The 19757-nt window shown below is 35.2% G+C and overlaps 1 protein-coding gene across 4 annotated transcripts in view; it reads right to left on the bottom strand.

Annotated features, from left to right (window-relative positions):
- Positions 1 to 19757, bottom strand: part of ROS1 (ROS proto-oncogene 1, receptor tyrosine kinase) — a 139920-nt gene that overhangs the window by 43155 nt on the left and 77008 nt on the right. For all 4 annotated transcript variants that reach the window (XM_032274959.1, XM_032274956.1, XM_032274957.1 and 1 more), the window contains exons 28-32: positions 11693 to 11895; positions 9648 to 9792; positions 8657 to 8889; positions 8391 to 8567; positions 4467 to 4635 (exon numbers count right to left, since the gene is read on the bottom strand). In XM_032274959.1, coding sequence (XP_032130850.1) covers positions 4467 to 4635; positions 8391 to 8567; positions 8657 to 8889; positions 9648 to 9792; positions 11693 to 11895 — 927 coding nt within the window. The remainder of the gene's footprint in view (positions 1 to 4466; positions 4636 to 8390; positions 8568 to 8656; positions 8890 to 9647; positions 9793 to 11692; positions 11896 to 19757) is intronic.

Below are 19757 nucleotides of genomic sequence, written 5' to 3'. Positions count from 1 at the left end.
CCTGAAGGAAGCACTAAATATAGAAAGGAAAAATCAGTACCAGCCACTGTGAAAACACACCAAAATATAAAGATCAATGAAGAAACTGCATCAACTTGCATGCAAAATAACCAAATAGCATCATGGTAACAGGATCAAACTCACATAGCAATACTAACCTTAAATGTAAATGGGCTAAATGCTTCAATTCAAAGACACAGACTGGCAAACTAGATAAAGCATCAAGACCCATTTATGTGCTGCATTCAGGAAATCCATCCTACATGCAAAGACACACACAGGCTCAAAATAAAGAGACTGAGGAAAATTTACCAAAAGCTGGCAGAAGACAAGAAATAACTAAGATCAGAGAAGCACTGAAGAAGATAGAGACACAAAAATCCCTCCAAAAATCAGTGCATCCAGGAGCTGGTTTTTTGAATAAAATAACAAAATAGACTGCTAGCTGGACTAATAAATAAGAAGAAAGAGAAGAATCAAATGGACACAATAAAAAATGACAAAGGGGATATCACCACTGACCCCACAGAAATACAAACTACCGCCAGAGAATACCAATAAACATCTCTACACAAATGAACTAAAAATATAGAAGAAATGGATAAATTCCCAGATGCATACACCCTACCAAGACTAAATCAGCAAGAAGTTGAATCCCTAAATAGACCAGTAACGAGCTCTGAAATGAAGGCAGTAATTAATAGCCTACCAACGAATTAAAGCCCAGGACCAGATGGATTCATAGCTGAATTCTACCAGAAATACAAAGAGGAGTTGGTATCATTCCTTCTGAAACTATTCCAAACAATTGAAAAGGAAGAATTCCTCCCTAACTCATTTTATGATGCCAGAATCATCCTGATACCAAAACTGGGAAGAGACACAACAACAAAAACTTCAGTTCGATATCCCTGATGAACATTAATGTAAAAATCCTCAACAAAATACTGGCAAACTGAATCCAGCAGCTCATCAAAAAACATATCCATCACAATCAAGGTGGCTTCATACATGGGGTACAAGCCTGGTTCAATATATACAAATCAATAAATGTAATCCATCACATAAACAGAACCAAAGACAAAAACCACATGATTATCTCAATAAATGCAGAAAAGACCTTTGATAAAATTCAACATCCCTTCATGTTAAAAACTCTCAATAAACTAGGTATTGATGGAACATATCTCTAAATAATAAGTGTTATTTATGACAAACTTACAGCCCATATCATATTGAATGGGCAAAATCTGGAAGCATTTCCTTTGAAAACTAGTACAAGTCAAGGATGCCCACTTTCACCACTCCTATTCAACATAGTATTGGAAGTTCTGGCCAGGGCAATCAGGCAAGAGAAAGAAAGTGCATTCAAACAGGAAGAGAGGAAGTCAAGTTGTCTCTGTTTGCAGACAACATGATTTTATATTTAGAAAACCCCATCATCTCAGACCAAAAACTTCTTGAACTGATAAGCAACTTCAGTAAAGTCTCAAGATACAAAATCAATTTGCAAAAATCACAAGCATTCCTTTACACCAATAGACAGCAGAGAGCCAAATCATAAATGAACTCCCATTTACAATAGCTACAAAGAGAATAAAATACCTAGAAATACAGCTAACAAGGGATGTGAAGGACCTCTTCAAGGATAACTACAAACCACTACTCAAGGAAATAAGAGAGGGCACAAACAAATGGAAAAACATTCCATCCCCATGGACAGGAATAATCAATATCATGAAAATGGCCGTATTGCCCAGAGTAATTTATAGATTCAATGCTATTCTCATCTAACTACTATTGGCATTCTTCACAGAATTAGATAAAAGTATTTTAATTTTTATATGGAATCAAATAAGGCCCCATATAGCCAAGACAACCCTAATCAAAAAGAACAAAGCTGGAGGCATCATGCTACCTGACTTCAATCTATACTCCACATAACTAAAACAGCATGATACTGGTACCACAACAGACATATAGACCAATGGAGTAGGACAGAGACCTCAGAAATGACATCACGTATCTACAACCAGCGGATCTTCAACAAACCTGACAAAAAGAAGCAATAGGGAAAGGATCTCCTATTCAGTAAATGGTGCTGGGAATACTGGCTAGCCATATGCAAGAAACTGACACTGGACCCATTCCTTATATCTTATACAAAAAATAACTCAAGATGGATTAAAGACTTAAAACCCAAAACCATAAAAACTCTAGAAGAAAATCTAGGCATGGGCAAAGACTTCATGACAAAAACACCAAAAGCAATGCAACAAAAGCCATAATTGACAAATGGAATCTAACTAAACTAAAGAACTTCTGCACAGCAAAAGAAACTATCATCAGAGTGAACAGACAACCTACAAAATGGAAGAAATTTTTTGCAATCTACCCACCTGACAAAGGTCTAATATCCAGAAGGTACAAAGAACTTAAACATATTTACAAGAAAAAGACAAGCAACCCCATCAAAAAGTGGGCAAAGGATATAAACAGACACTTTGCAAAAAAAGACATTTACACAGCCAACAAACATGAGAAAAGCTTAACATCACTATCATCAGAGGAGTGCAAATCAAAACGACAATGAGATGCCATCTCACAACAGTCAGAATGGTGATTATTAAAAAGTCAGGAAACAATAGATCGTGGCAAGGCTTTGGAGAAATAGAAATGTTTTACACTGTTGGTGGGAAAGTAAATTAGTTCAATCATTATGGAAGACAGTATGGTGATTCCTCAAGGACCTAGAACCAGAAATACCATTTGACCCAGCAATCCCATTACTGAGTATACACCCAAAGGAATATAAATCATTCTAATATAAAGACACATGCACACATATGTTTATTGCAGCACAATTTACAATAGCAAAGGCATGGAACCAAGCCAAATGCCCGTCAATGATAAACTGGATAAAGAAAATGTGGTACATATACACCATGGAATACTATGCAGCCATAAGAAGGAATGAGATCATGTTCTTTGCAGGGACATGGATGAAGTGGGAAGCCATCATCCACAGCAAACTAACACAGGAACAGAAAACCAGACACTGCATGTTCTCACTCATAAATGGGAGTCGAACATTGAGAACACATGGACACAGAGAGGAGAACAACACACACCAGGGCCTGTTGAGGGATGGGGGCTGACAGGAGGAACTTAAGAGGATGGGTCAATAGGTGCAGAAAACCAAAATGGCAAATGTAGACCTATGCAACAAACCTGCATGTTCTGCACATGCATCCCATTTCTTTTTAGAAGAAATTTTTTTAAAAAAGAAATATTTTGATATAAGTACAAATTTTTAAGCGAGCATATGAAGTTTTTATTAGTTATAGATTTGATTAATTAGTGATAAGATTAATAATATATCACAACTTGGCACAAAATAAGTGATAAATGCAAATAAAGAAAATTATCATAAGTTTTGGAGCATTTTCCCTCCATTCTTTTTTTTAATCTTTTAGTTCTGGGGTACATGTGCAGGTTGTGCAGGTTTGTTATATAGGTAAACATGTCCCATAGTGGTTTACTACACCTATTAAGCCATCACATAGGTACTAAGGCCAGCATGCATTAGCTATTTTTCCTAATGCTCTCCTTCCCCCCACTCAACCCCGACAGGTCTCACTGTGTGTTGTTCCCCTCCTTGTGTCCATGAGTTCTCTTGGTTCAGTTCCCGCTTATAAGTGAGAACATGTGATGTTTGCTTTTCTCTTCCTGTGTTAGTTTGCTGAGAATAACGGCTTCCAGCTTCATCCATGTCCCTGCAAAGGACATGATCTCATTCCTTTTTATGGCTGCATAGTATTCCATTGTGTATATGTACCACATTTTCTTCATCCAGTCTATTGTTGATGGGCATTTGGGTTGATTCTATGTATTTGCATTTATGAATAGTGCTGCAGTGAACATACACAAAATGATTTATATTCCTTTGGGTATATACCTAGTCATGGAATTTCTGGGTCTAATGGTATTTCTGGTTCTAGATCTTTGTTCCTTCCATTCTCGTGGAGCTCAACTCAGAGTTAAGGTATATCTTTCAGGACACAAGTTAATTTTTAATGAGCTTCTTATATTTTTTTATTTTAGTGTCTGGAACATAATACTCAATACATATTTTCTGAACATTCAGTGACACTATTTTCATATAGTTATCACCACAAAACCATCATAGCTAGACATGAAATAAGGATACTGAAAGAATAAATAATTTTGCCCAGTTCAGGATTCTGCCAGACCCAGCCAGTTTTATTTCATTACTGCCTGCAAGGTCTCCTACATTTTCTCAATTTCTTCAGGTTCTAGAAATAATAATGTACTGTTTTTAAAGATAAAAATGTAGAAATAATAATGTACTGTTTTTAATTTCAATCTCTAGTATTAGTTAAATAAGTGATAAGAAAAGAACAGAGGCACAGGGTTTTCTGAGAGTTGAGTATATTAGTACTCACCTTTTGTTATAAAGCTTTCTGAAAGTGAGGTGCTATTTTCTCCTGTCTTATAAACCACCACTACTCTGACATTATATGAAGTATAAGGTTGTAGATCTGTGATGTTACAGACATAAGCAGGACCTTGGCTGCATGAAGTTTTCACATGGTAAAACTCATTGTATTTCCACTAGAAAAAGAAGTCTTGATTAACATTTTTGTAAGATATTTTTAATCTTCTTAAAACACAAAAATGTATGGGCCTATAGCAAGTGATTAAAATGTAAGCTTTCTTTTATATTAAAGAATAAGAACATCTTTATGAATGATCCCAAACATTATCTCATTACCTATAGTTGTTCTGCTTTTTATGATAAGATATAACTGACTTACATGACAGTTCATGGGAGAAGATCAAGGTGGGACATACACCTCTGACTGTATATCATCAAGGAAGATTCAGAGCTATGAATTCTTGTTATCCCAAAGAGTAGATACCTACATTTAGTCAGGATGGCTAAGAATGCAAATCCACAGCTGTGGAACAACGGATCAAAACAATGGTACTTTCAAATTCCAGGGATTTGCTAATGTCATAGCAATAATATTTTCACATATTTTGACATTTTTTTTCCTCCTAATGCCCTTTTCAGACATGTGAACAGAATTCTTTATTTTTATATACTGGAAGCCTACATAGCCAAAAGAAGAAAATTTTTGCCCACCATTGTGAAGCTACTAAGTAGCAAGGCCAGAAGTTAAATACAGAAAATCTTGTTTTCATTCCACTTTAGATACTGGGCCTCTAATTATAGCTATCTGAAATTTCTTGCTCTGCAACACTGCTTTTTAAAAATCTGTATATTTGGATACTTACTATCATTTGAAAATGATAATTCCTTAACATACAAAATAGGAAAAGACAAAAAGATATGGCACTCTTTCAAGGATTCTTGGTGTATTTTCCCTTGCAGAGTTTCATAAAAAGGTCAGTTTCCCTAAATAAACTTAATTTACATCTTCTTTTTCACTTAACACTCATGAAGTTACATCATTTCATTAGATGGACACTTTATATTAGTTTTCTATTCAGTAAGGAGTGATTCTCTAAAGCGTTTTCAGTCAGCAGACCACGACGTACAATAAGAAAGGGGAATAAGGGAATGGAGAAAATTAAAAATTAAAAAATAGAAGTGCTGATGTCAGGGACACTATCTGCACTAAACTCATAAATGTAGCAATCCCACTGAGACATATATCTTAATGGCTTACTGAAACAGGTGCATTGAATCCATAGTATTCACTGTGAACCTCAAAGAGAGAGAAATTAATTTCTGGCTAAAAAAAAAAAAAAAAGTCTTAACTCTTTTTGGTTCTGTCTCCTTCATGAGCTGGTGGAGAAATTACCTTAAGTGAATAGTCTAGGTGACCCAACATTCCATATCATCCAGAAATTATCAGAGCTCCCCGAAATGTCAGGAGATGTTTGACCAAGGGTACCACTGCTGGAAAACTGTAGAGTGTTGGCCTCACTACAGCAATGAATGTCTGGGCAGACCACCAACTTGGAGAGGTGCCACAGGATATCCCAGTAAATCACAAGGGTGTCAGGACTTTCCATTTGTCTGAGGCTATCAAGTGCAGGGGTGAAGGCTACCACAGAGGGATTTTCAAATTATTAGGGTGGGAGTGAGGGGAGTGTGAGCTAAGATGTCTGAGAGTTTGGAACTTCAGCAATTTATGGTTCTGATACGGATTTTCCTGCACAGCTGAGAAAAACACAATTTTAATGGGCTTCCGTGAAAAAATATACCAAAGCAAAATTACTTGTTTCCTACCTATTTAAAATACGTTCTTATTCTATACACTGTTGTGAGCTTTTTTTTAATCTCTAGAATTTAAGATCTAGGTCAATCTTGTCCAACTTTCAGCTTGTGGGCCTTATGTAGCCAAGGATGGCTCTGAATGTGGCCCAACCCAAATTGGTAAACTTTCTTTAAACATTATGAAAATTTTTTGCAAACTTTGTTTAGCTCATCAGCAATCATTAATGTTAGTGTTTTTTACTTGTGGCCTAAGACAATTCTTCTTCTTTCGGTGTGACCCAGGGAGGCCACAAGATTGGACACCCAGATCTAGATCAAAACTTCACCTTGTGCTCTAGTTCCCTCATTTTTCAGATAAAGAAATTTTAACAGCAATGACAAAGTTTATCGTTTTCTTCTCTTTCCTTTCTAAAAAATTACTAATTAAAAAGACACATAGTATCCTTCATTGCCCACTCCTCAGAGTTTCAGTGTGAAGTTACAGTATCATTCCCAGCTGTTCTGTCATTGTGGAGTAGGTCCAAGTCATTCAAAAGGGACAGCACTTTCTGACTAGACAGCACTTATCCACCCTTGCAGAACCACAGACTTTTACTGTACTCATAGTTAATATTTGTAGATGGCCACTCATGTAGAAATGACTATGTCTTGTATTTGCAGCTTCAAGATTTTCTAAATGGTCTGTCTGGAATCTGTGTTGAGCAAGTATAAAAACAGAGGAAGTTTAGAAACAAAAGCACCACGTGAAAGTCATGAGAACTTGACCAAGAAGTCTCTGTCTGCTGTCCTTCTCCCAAGCTTTACAAAGTGGGATGGATAACTTAATGACTACTGTTCCTTCCATGGACAGCACCCTAAAAGGACTGCTATAGGGAGAAGTCAGCCCTGAGGTTTTTCTCTGCCTGGCTGGTGAGATCTGACATCTGTCTGGGTCTCCATCTTCCAATGAATAAAATGAGACTCTAGAGTGTCAATCATCTCTAAAGTCTTTTCTCATTTCATTTCTTTGATAATCTTGGAAATGAACTTTGCATCCTTCCCCTTGGCTTTAGACCGAACTGCATTAAGTTTACTTAAATAGATGTCATTTTAAAAGGTACACTTATTTCTCCAATTTAACTGCATTTTTATAAGGTGGCCATTTTTTAAATAGGCAATAAATCATCAGAAATATGCTCAATGGAAAAAGTCCAATTAAACTATGACCTTTGATTTTATCAACTCAATATTCAGTGTTGTTCCACAGTTTTATCTATAAAGTATAAGATCATAAAAATATCTTACTTAAAAATTTTTTAAAATCCTGGGGAATAACTGCATTTTAAGAAATAGGCCATGATTATACTGATTTGCTTTTTAAGTTACCACTGAACAAAACATTTCTAAATAATCTTTCAAAATGTGTACACATACACAGGCCGAGATATCCACAAACATGCACATGCAAATATACAATCTTTAAAATAACAAGTAGTAGCAATTATAAAAACTTAATAATCAATTTTAAGTTTATCACCATAAAGTCAAGGTAGGCTTTCCCCATCAATGAATTAATCAGGTTTGTTGATGTCTTAAAATTCAATGACATCTATTTAAGTAAATTCTTTTTTATTGGTTAAAGCATGAAGAATTTTGGATAAGGAATTATGTAAAGTTTGTAAGCCAACAACGAAACTACTTTAGAATAAGCTGGTTTTATGTTTTACTTCTCTCCTGTTACTGCACGGCCCTTAAATAATGAAAAGAACATTTCTAAACAAGGTTTTGGTTTTCTGTTTCCCCAGTTCTTTTTAATTTTTTTCATAAAAAAACACCAAGTCGCTATGGACTTTAAGCTAGAGAACCATGCTAACATCTAAACTAAATAAAATATTATGAAATTAGTAACTATAACTTATACCCTTTTACATAAAGCCTTTTAAAAGAAAATTAATCTCTCTGCGAATTCTTCCTACAAGAAATTAGTCAGGATAACTTACTGCTTCTACATGCCAAACCCAAATCAATTAAAGTTGTGAAATATATTGTTTATTTATAGATGAGCATGCTCTAGATGTATGAAAAAGGCCTTTCCAATTTATTCTATATTATAAAATAAAGAGTTGCATTAAAAGTCTACCTTCTGTAGTTCAAACCAAAATCTGATGAGGTTAACATTAGAAGGAGCTTTCCAATTAAATTGCAAACTAGTGTTCTCTGGAACCAACGGATAAGGTTTCTCTGGTGTGTCAAACATTTCCACAGTGACAGGATGACTCTCTGTACACCACATTTCCTCAGAGTGGCAGGCCAGAACCTTTTGGTAAAAAAAGAACAATTGCTTAATCTTTTGAGAGCCTTACACTTGAGAATGACAATAAAGAGTGCCTAGTATACTCACTGTACCTTTAACACATAAATATTTCCTCCAGATAATCTAGTAACAAGGAGAGTGAGACTTCCATTCGGAAATTCACCTTGTCTTACAGGAGTTTCAGGAATTAGGGCCAGATGCGAGATTGCCAACTGATAGCGAACTGATTCTTTAGGTCCATTTGGCTTGTGAGATTCTCTCCAAGATATAATGAGGCTGGTGTCTGACCGCACAGTTGTATTAATGAGCTGCACTGCCTCTGGTACTGAAATAAATAGCAAGGAATGATAAAGGTTGCTACAATAGTGCTGAAAGATGGAAAGAAGTAATAGAGTTTGGGTTGAGGAGTAATCATATGATATGAGCAGAACAAATAACTGATGTCCAGAAAGAAAGTCAGCCTCTTATATAATGGTAGGTTAACAGGCTGCCTGAAAGGCTCCCACTTATTTTTGTCCCATGAGCAAATCATTCTCTGACTCCAACTCAAGGATATGGCCAATGGGAAATAACCCAATTTAGGTGAGTTTTGTGAATATCAGAGAAATCTGAAATAAATGTCATCACCTCATAATAATCGATGCCGAATCAGATCTTAGAAAACCTTTTTAGATCTATTTAAGGCAATACTGTTGCGTAACTTTACATCTCAGGCTTCAGTAAAATTCACATAGAAAAAAGGCTTGGCTTTTCTACAGCTCACCACATGTACAGAAACCTCTGAGTATCTGGAAAAAGAGTGACACTGTGTGGTGAGTCCAAATAGTGTGTTTCTTGGTCAAACAATATTGATTTCAAAGTTTTACCTCCTAGTTGCTGTCCATTTTGATAGAATATTATTAGTCAACTTCAAGGGTTAGAGTAAGGGTCAGATCATAGTTTTCTACAAATACATTTTTCTCATTAAAAAAGCTTATATACTGAAATTACTTTGCATTCAAATTTTAAAAATAAACATCGACATACACGTCACATGTATCACAATATCCTCCTTGAGAAACCCACACGAAGCCCATAACTCACCTCCACTTTTAGTTTTTCCCCAAATCTCTTTTCTTGGTGGTAACTGTTCCAAAGGATCTGAATAATAATTTTTTATAGTTATCTGTATCATGTATGTCGAAAATGGTTGTAAATCTTCAATAAGAGCTATACTGCCCTGAAATTCCTGTAATTAATTTTTTAAAAATCATTATCTTATTTTTAACATTTTATACAATGGGTAGAAATTATTTAATCAAAGAGGGAACAAAGTTAAAAACTCAAAAAAGCTAATTTATTTTAAATTCTGGATTATTAATGGTAATACCACTGTTCTAGTCTACCCAGACCTGAGTTGTTCAATATTTCCAGGAATAAATACCAAGTGATTGGTAGCCCTCAGCTGATTTTGTGGCATAAATCATTTCACATGGAAAGTTAAATTCCTAGAGGAGGACACTATTTCATGAACATCATGTTAGAAATTCAGCAAGATGGTAGTAAATGTATGACACATAAGTGAATATAATAAAAGATTGTTATGTTATCTAATCATTCTCAGAAATAAAGTTTAAGAGAGTAGAAAGACTTTCCTTAGACCAATAGTTCTCAACTTTGTTTATACTTTGCTATCATATGGGAAGTTTTAAGAAACTGCTATGTCTAGGTTCTATTGCCAGAGATTCTGATTGAGTTATCTGGGGTGAAGCCTAGATGCGGTTTTTTTTTTAAAGCTTCCATGTGCTGCCAAGGTTGATAACCACTGCCTTAGACCACTGTTAATCAACGGGAAGACTGTAAGAGAGATCAAATTTAATAACAGCCATGTCCAATGCTGCAAGTCCAATCTCTACCAGCCAAATGAGCTAACCTATCTCTGAAATTACTCATGTTCAAAATGTGTAAAAAGGGTTAGTTAGCCAAATAAAGGAGGTAATGAAAAATCATATATACTTTATGTGAAAGCATATAGCGTTTAATGTCCAATAGTTAGTCAATTTCACTTTTTGGATTGGCTAAATAAAGCCAAGCACAAAGCAAAATATTGGATATATGTGATTCTTTCACTAAGACAACTGAAATATTAATGAATATATTTCATCATTCAATGATTGAATGAATAGTGACAATTCATTTAAGAAATGTCTCGTGAATACCTAGACAGTGCCAAGTACTGTGCTAGGCGCAAGGGATAAAGTGATGCCTAAAAACAGCATCTGCATAGCAGTATATTCCTCTGCACATAGGAAACAAAAGACAAAATATAATGTACAATTTTCATATTAGGTACATTCTATGGAGGTATATGGCAATGTTTTTTCTGCCCAGTTCATTTCTTTCTCTTTCTTTTTTTCTTTCTTTCCTTCTTTCCCTCCTTCCTTCCTTCCTTCCTTCTTTCCTTCCTTCCTTCCTTCTTTCTTTCTTTCCTTTCCTTTCTTTCTTCTTTTTGTGATGGAGTCTAACTCTGTCACCCAAGCTGGAGTGCAGTGGTGCAATCTTGGCTCACTGCCAGCTTCGCCTCCCGGATTCAAGAAATTCTCCTGCCTCAGCCTCCCCAGTAGCTGGGACTACAGACACCCACCATCATGCCAAGATAATTTTTGTATTTGTACTAGAGACAGGGTTTCACCATATTGTCCAGGCTGGTCTCAAACTCCTGACCTTGGGATTCGCCCACCTCGGCCACCCAAAGTGCTGGGATGACAGGTGTGGGCCTGGCCCATTTCATCTCTCACTCCTCAATCTTCAATCTGCTCCATAGGGCACAAAAAAATAAGTCTCTATCATTCACTCTGAGGATAATTAGACCATCAGACTGGGGAATAAACCCAATTCTCTCTAGACACTCAGAAAACAGTTACCATGGCAATCTATCAATGGGCAAAAGTTGATATACTTCCTTGAAGCTTAACTTACTCACAGTCAAGAAAACTAGAACACAATATCTTTTGATGAATCACTAGCTGTAAAAAAGTTGCATACTAGTCCATTTCAGAGCATATAGGAAATACTTTACTATGGCCCATAATTTTATAACAAAAAAGAAAGTCTTATGAAAACACAAAGACCAGTAGTTCCAATCTTACCAGAATTCTATATTTCAAGTCAGAGCTGTTTTTCCTGTCATTAACTTCTGCATAACAAACCAGGTATGTTGGAGTAGGGCTAGTGATGCCATACCATGTGAGGTTTGTCTTGGCCAGAGGTAATCTGATTGTGAGGCTGGTGTTAGTTGCATTAAGTATAATTGGTTCCACAGTGTCTGAAGCTAGAGACAGAAACACTTTATCTAAAATAAGAAGAAAGCAAAAGATTAAATATATATACATATATATGTAAGAGAGGAAAAGCAGATTTTTTAACAAGGATAATATCAACGGTTAGAAATTTGTAGAGCATACATAACTTTTGCTTGAAAAGATAAATATGAAGATGCTTTTGAAATGATGTTCTCTTTGAAGAAACAAAAATGGTTGCATCTTGATACTGTGTGCAGTATGTACTGCTACAGTCTACCCAATGTCCTCCCTCTTTTCTTCAAGTTCATACATGTCTGATATCGTTCTAGGAGGAAAACCTGTTTCTGAAGTTTGATTGCAGCCCAGACAATCATGTGACACAGTCTGGTTAGACAGATGTAAGGTGGGTACCTGCTTATCACTATTGCATACCACTGCCCTTCACCCTCTCCCAGCTCAGGAGGCTGACACTATGCCAGAAGGTCATAGTATCATCTTGTGAGAATTGAGTAAAAGACTCACTAAGGAAGTTTGGGGAAAGTTCAAGCCCAGGTGCTTGTTGGCATTGTGAAGCTCCCTGGCCACCACATACAACCAGACACATTGCAAGCTGCAGAACTCCAGGGAGCCCTAGTCACAGAGACTGCAATGGGAATGGTCTGTCCTAGGCCAGTACAGTAGCACAACCATACTGCAGGCTTAAGCCTTGAAAATAACGATTCTGTCACTTGCCGCTGAACACAACTTCCTCATCTATTCACTCTAAGTCTTAATGTAAAACATCACCTAAAAATACAGGATAATTATATAATATGCAAATAATTCCAAACATGATTTTAATATGAAATCTAACCATCTTATACCAGTTAGTCAACTCTTTAACTCATTGTGGATGGCACTGTGCAACCTGGCTCCTGCTTGCTGTTCTAACCAATCTCTGACTACGCAAAGCCATCCTTCACTCTAACCACAGTATACTACCCACACACTGCAGGACTTCTACCCATCTGACCCTTCACACAGGGAGTCTCTTCAAGTTGGAATGATCTGCCCCATCAGAAAAACCTTACTTAAGCCTCAGTCCTTGCATCATTTTTCCTGCAAAGCCCTTTCTGCCTTCCTATTCCAGGTGAAGGACATCCCTCTGTCCTCACTACACTTCACATGTTCTTCTACCAGTGCACTAGCCACATGTGATTTTGGGTTTGGTTTCCTTTTGCTGCTTTCTTTTCTTCCTCTACCACTAGAATGTAGGCATCTTTGGCTCAGACTGTGCTTGATTTATCTTTGTTCGCCCAGAGCCCCAGAGGGTGCCTGACATATATTAGGTATTTAGTAAGTGTTGTAGATCCTTATGACTTCATATTAGCCACATATAAAATACATCCTTTGCATTCAACAAGTAAGAAAATTAGGGGGTAAATGTCTAAGTGACAAATAACTTGACCAAGCCAGCTCCCTCACTTACTAACTTTTTGGTCTTAGGAATGTTACTCCAGCTCTTCTGTAAACAGAGGTGATTGCCTGCTTTACAGATATTTATATATCACTCTATCCCTAGCACATGGTGAGCATATTAAAAAAATGTTAGCTATTATTATCATCATTACTGAGATTAAAATGAAAACTTAGAGAAAATAATGCTGATCTGGTCTGGGAATTCCAAATATGAATTCCAAAATGCAGAAAAAAAATGTTTAAAATTAGAACTACATCACAAATCTCCAACAGAGAATAACACTGTGAACCTAAGTTTGAGGACATTTGGAAAGAGTGGGGCATTGGAGATAGATAACGTCACTAAAGTTACAAGATGATCCACTCTCCAGCTCAACCAGTATTTATGCAATAATATTCAGTTTGTACTGATTTCTGATCTGAACAGAGAACGGGATACACAACTGAGCAGTCAGAGCAATTATCTAATTCAAAGGTCATTGGTAATTTTGTCATTTCTTTATTTAACTGATGAAACATGACATGTTGAAGTGTTGGAAATATTATTCAGGACAGAAAGACAGGTCTTTCCCTTACATTTTTTTCCTTTTTTTAATCCCATACATTTTGAAGATAATTGAATGAATGCCTTCAGAAAAAAAAGAGAACAGGGTTACTTGTAATTCCTTAAAATTTCCAGCAGATGGAGGTAAAGTACTCTTAATAATGTACCTAGAAACTAGCAATGTAAAATTGACTACAGATTTTAAAGAAAATAATGAGTATTATATTAATCAAATTCTTAATGAGTTCCAGTTAAAAAAAAAAAAAAAAAACTCATGCTACTCTTAGGACTTCATTTTGGAGGATGTTTGTGTATCGGGGCGGGGAGAGGTTATGTGTTTTGTTCAACTTCTGATACTGCATGGACTTTTTTCAGGTTTGAACAAATGTGTGATGACCTGTATCCACCATTATAGTATCACATGGAATAGTTCCACTGCCTTCAAAGTCCTCTGTGCTCTATTCACTACTTCCTCCCCCAGGCTTCTGGCAACTACTGATCTTATTACTGTCTACATAGTTTTTACTTTCCCAGAATGTCATATAGTTGTAGTCATTACATGTAGCCTTTTCAGATTCATTTCTTTTACTTACTTCTATGCATTTAAGTTTTCTTCGTGTCTTTTTATAGCTTTGTAGCTCATTTCCTTTTACTTCTGAATAGTATTCCATTGTCTGGATGTATCACGGTCTCTTTATCCACTCACCTACTGAAGAACATCTTCGTGGCTCCTCCAAGTTGACAATTATGAATGAAATTGCTACAAACAACCCTGTGCGAATTTTTGTGTAAACATAGTTTTCAGCTCTTTTGGATAAATACTAAGGAGCATCATTGCTAGAATTTGTTTAATTTTGTAGGAAATTACCAAACTGTCTTCCAAAATGGCTATACCATTTTGCACTCCCACCAGTAATTAATAAGGTTCCCATTTCTCCACATCCTTGCCAGCATTTGGTATTGTCAATGTTCTGAATTTTGACCTTTCTCATAGGTGTGCAGTGATATCACATTGTTGTTTTAAATTTGCATTTTTGGGATAGCATGTGGAGTATTTGTATATCTTGTCACACATGATGTGAATTGCCGTTTGTTTTTAGTTGAGGTGTCTGTTAATATATTTGACTCATTTTTAAATCATGTTTCTTTCCTTATAGTCAAGACTTAAGAGTTCTTTGTAAAGTTTGGATAACAGTTTTTTTTATCAGATATATCTCTTGCAAATATTTTTCTCCCAGTCTGTGGCTTGTCTTTTTATTCTCTTGAGAGTGTCCTTTACAGAGCAATTTTTTTTTTAATTTTAATGAAGTCTAGCTTATCAATTCTTTTTTTCATGGATTGTGGCTTTGGTGTCATACTTTAAACATCATCATCAAACCCAAGGTCATCTAGACTTTATATTATTTTCTAGGAATTTTCAAGTTTTGGACTTTACCTATAGGTCTGTGTTCCATTTTGAAATGATTTTTGTGAATGGTGTAAGGTTTGAGTCCACATAAACTTTTTTGTATGTGGGTGTCCAGTTGTTTCAGCACAGTTTGTTGAAAAGTATTCTCTATTTATCTTTCGCCCTTTTATCAACGATTACTTGAGTATATTAATATGGGTGTATTTCTGGGCTCTCTATTCTGTTCTGTTGATATTTGTCTATTCTTTCACCAATACCACACTGTCTTGATAACTGTAGCTTTATAGAAAATCTTGAAGTCAGGTGATATCAGTCTTTCCCAACTTTGTTCTTCTCCTTCAATACTGTGCTACCTATTCTAGGCCTTTTGCCTCTCCATATTAACTGTAGAATCAGTTTGTTAATATCTACAAAATCACTTTAGCTGGGATTTTCATTGGGATTTTATTGAATCTATAGATAAGTTGACAATATTGAGTCTTCCTATCTATGAACATGAAATATCTCTACACTTACTTTGTACTTTGATTTCTTTCATTGGAGTTGTGTAGTTTTCCTCATATGGATTTTTGTGCATATGTTGTTAGATTTATACCTCAGTATTTCACATTTTTGTGGGTGTTAATGTAAATGATGCTGTGAGTTTAATTTCAAATTCCACTTGTCCATTGCTGGTATATAAGAAAGTGATTGACCTTGTATATTAACCTGTGTTCTGCAAACTTGCTATAGTCACTTAGAGTTCCAAGAGTCTTTTTGTAATTCTTTCAGATTTTCTATATAGATGATCATATCATCTGTAAACAAATAGTGTTATTTCTTCATTCTCAATCAGTATGCTATACATAACTTTTCTTGCATTGCCGCATGCTGTGACTTCCACTGCAAGGTTGAAAAGAAACTGGGAGAGGGAACATCCTTGCCTTGTTTCTGATTTAGTGGGAAAGCTTCTAATTTCTCACTATTATGATGTTAACAATAGGGTTTTTATAGGTGTTCTTTCTCAAGGAAATTTCCCCTATTCTTAGTTTGCTAAGGGTTTTTCATCATGGATGGGTGCTGAATTTTATCAAAAGAATTTTTCTGCATCTATCAATGTGATCATCTGATTTTTTTCTCTTTAGACTGTTGATGTAATTGACTACATTAGCTGATTTTCAAATGTTGAATCAAACTTGCATAGCTGGGATAAATCCCACTTGACTGTGGTATAAAATTATTTTAATATATTGCTTTATTTTCTGCAATTCTTGCAATATTGAAGAGAAATGCTGGTCTAAAATGTTTTTTTCTTGTAATATATTTGTCTAGTTTTGGTTTTAGGGTAATTCTGGCCTAGGATAAACTCATTCATTGGCCTAATTGGAAGTAGTCCCTCTGGTTCAATTTTCTGAAAGACATTGTAGAGATGGTATAATTTTTCCATAAATGTTTGGTAGAATACACCATTGAATTCATCTGGGTCAGGTGCTTTCTATTTCAGAAGGCTATTAATTATAGATTCAATTTACTTAACAGATGTGGACATATTCAGAGTGTCCATTTCTTCTTCTGTGAGTTTTAGCATATTGTGTCTTTAAAGGAATTGGTCCATTTCATCTAGGTTATTAAGTCTGTGGGCATAGAGTTGTTAATACCATTCTTTGATTATCCTTTTGATCTCCATGGGTTCTATAGAGATGAACCCATCTTCATTTCTACTATCAGCAATTTGCATCCACTCTCTTTTTTTCTTAGACTGGCTAGAGGTATCAATTTTGTTCATCTTTTCAAAACACCAGATTAATTTTCATTGATTTTTATCTATTGATTTCCTGCTTTCAATTTCATTGATTTCTGCTATACTTCTTTTTGTCTTTTGCTTTTCCTTTGTTTCTTTTTATTATTTTGGATTTAACTTACTCTTTTTTTTCTAATTTGCTAAGGCAAAAGCTTTAATAATTTTAGTTTTTCTAATATACGCAGTCAATGCTATAAATTTCCCTCTAAGCATTGATTTTACTGATTCCCATAAGTTTTAATGTTTTGTTTTCATTTTTAGTTCAAAATATTTTTAATATGAGATTTCTTCTTTTACCCATTTGTTATTTAGAAATGTGTTGTTTAATCTTGAAGTGCTCTGAGGTTTTTCAGTTATTGATTTCTAGTTAAATGGCATTATAGTCTGAGGACAGGTACTGTATGATTTCTATTCTTCTAGATTTGTTAAAGTATATTTTATGGTCTGTCTTGGTGAATGTTCCATATGAGCCTGAGAAGAATGTTTATTCTGCTGTTGTTGGATAAATTATTAATAGTAGAGAGATGTCCACTAATCTCTCTACTATTAGTGAAGAGATTAATTAATTAATTAATTGATGTTGTTATTGAGTTCATCAGTATATCCTTAGTGATTTTTTATTTTCTGCTGGATTTGCCCATTTCTGATAGATGTTGAAGTCTTCAATTGTGATAGTGGCTACCTCTGTTCCTTGAAGCTCTATCAGTTGTTGCCTTGTGTATTTTGATGCCCTGTTGTTAGGGACATATGCATTAAGGATTATTAGGTCTTCTTGGAGAACTGACCCTTTTATAATGATGTAATGTCCCTCCTTATCCCTTATAACTTTCCTTGCTCTGAAGTCTGCTCTGTCTGAAATTAACATAGCTATTTCTTCTTTCATTTGATTAGTGATAGCATGATATACTTTCTCCATTCCTTTACTTTTACCTATATGATGTACCTTTATACTTAAAGCGGGTTTCTTATACACAATGTATAGTTGAGTCTTGTTTGTTGATCCACTCAAACAACCTCTGTCTTTTAGTTGGCGTATGTAGACCATTGATCTTCATAGTGACTACTGCTATTGTTGGATTAATATCTACCATATTTGTTATTATTTTTTCATTTATTGCCCTTGTTATTTGTTCCTATTTTTGTCCTCCACTTTTTTTTCTGATTTTTGTGGTTTTACTTGAGCATTCTAAGTGATTTATTTCCTCTCCTTTCTTGGGAATCAATTATACTTTTTTAAAAACATTTTTTAGTGATTTGTCCTTGAATTTGCAATATAGATTTACAAATAATCCAAGTCCACCTTCAATCAACACTTTATCATTTCACAGGTGTGCAGTACCTTATAATAACAAAATAACTCCAAGTCCTCTTTTCTATCCCTTGTGTCACTGGTGTGATTTATTTTGCTTAATACAAACATATGTATATACATATATATATACACACACACATAAGTACACAAGTGGATATAATTGAATACATTATTGCTATTATTATTTTGAGCAAACTATTATCCATTAGGTCAATTAAGAAAAAGAGAATGATATATTTTGCCTTCACTTATTTATTCTCTAATGCTCTTCCTTTCTTTGTGTAGATTTGAATTTCTGATCTATATCATTTTTTTTCTTTCTAAAGAACTTTTAAACATTTCTTTCAAACCAGGTCTACTAATAAGAAATTCTCACAATTTTTGTCTGCTAATAAAATATTCTCACAATTTTTGTCTGAGAATGTCTTTATTGCTTCTTCTCTGTTGAAGGATAATTTCACAGAATATGGAATTCTAGGTTAGGGTTTTTTCTCTAAACATTTTAAATATTTTGCTTTTCTCTCTTCTTGCGTATATAGTTTCTGAGAAGTAGTTGGATATATTCTTACTTTGTTCCTCAATAGGTAAATTATTTTTTCCTCTGGCTTCTTTCAGAATTTTTATCCTTTATCTCTGGTTTTCTGCAGTTTAAATATGATAGGTATAGTGTAGTTTTTTTGACATTTATCTTTTTGATGTTCTTTGAGCGTCTCATATCTGCAATTTGGTATCTGATACTAATTTGGGGAAATTCTCAGTCATTATTGTTTCAAATATTTTTTTCAAATATTTCTTCCGTTCCTCTCTTTCTTCTTTTCCTAATATTCACACTATTCATATCTCTCAACTTTTGTAGTTTCCCCATAGTTTTTTTTTTCCCATTTATTTAGTTTATTGCATTTTAGGTTTTGGGGTACATGTGAAGAACATGCAAGATTGTTGCATAGGTACACACGTGGCAGTGTGATTTGCTGCCTTCCTCCCCATCACCTACATCTGGCATCTCTCCCCTTGCTATCTCTACCCAGCTCCCCACTCCCCACCGTCCCTCCCCTATTTCCCCCCAACTGATCCCAGTGTGTAGTGCTCCCCTCCCTGTGTCCATGTGTTCTCATTGTTCAACACCCGCCTATGAGTGAGAACATGCGGTATTTGATCTTCTGCTCTTCTGTCAGTTTGCTGAGGATGGTTTCCAGGTTCATCCATGTCCCTACAAAGGACACAAACTCAACATTTTTGATGGCTGCATAATATTTCATGGTGTATATGTGCCACATTCTCCCTGTCCAGTCTATCATCGATGGGCATTTGGGTTGGTTCCAGGTCTTTGCTATTGTAAACAGTGCTGCAATGAACATTCGTGTGCACGTGTTCTTATAGTAGAACGATTTATAATCCTTTGGATATATA

This window comes from Sapajus apella, unplaced genomic scaffold (genome assembly GCF_009761245.1).
Source record: "Sapajus apella isolate SASKATOON/1434 unplaced genomic scaffold, GSC_monkey_1.0 scaffold6, whole genome shotgun sequence".
In the NCBI taxonomy this organism is placed as follows: Eukaryota; Metazoa; Chordata; class Mammalia; order Primates; family Cebidae; genus Sapajus; species Sapajus apella.
This window is presented reverse-complemented; position numbering and strand designations above follow the sequence as displayed.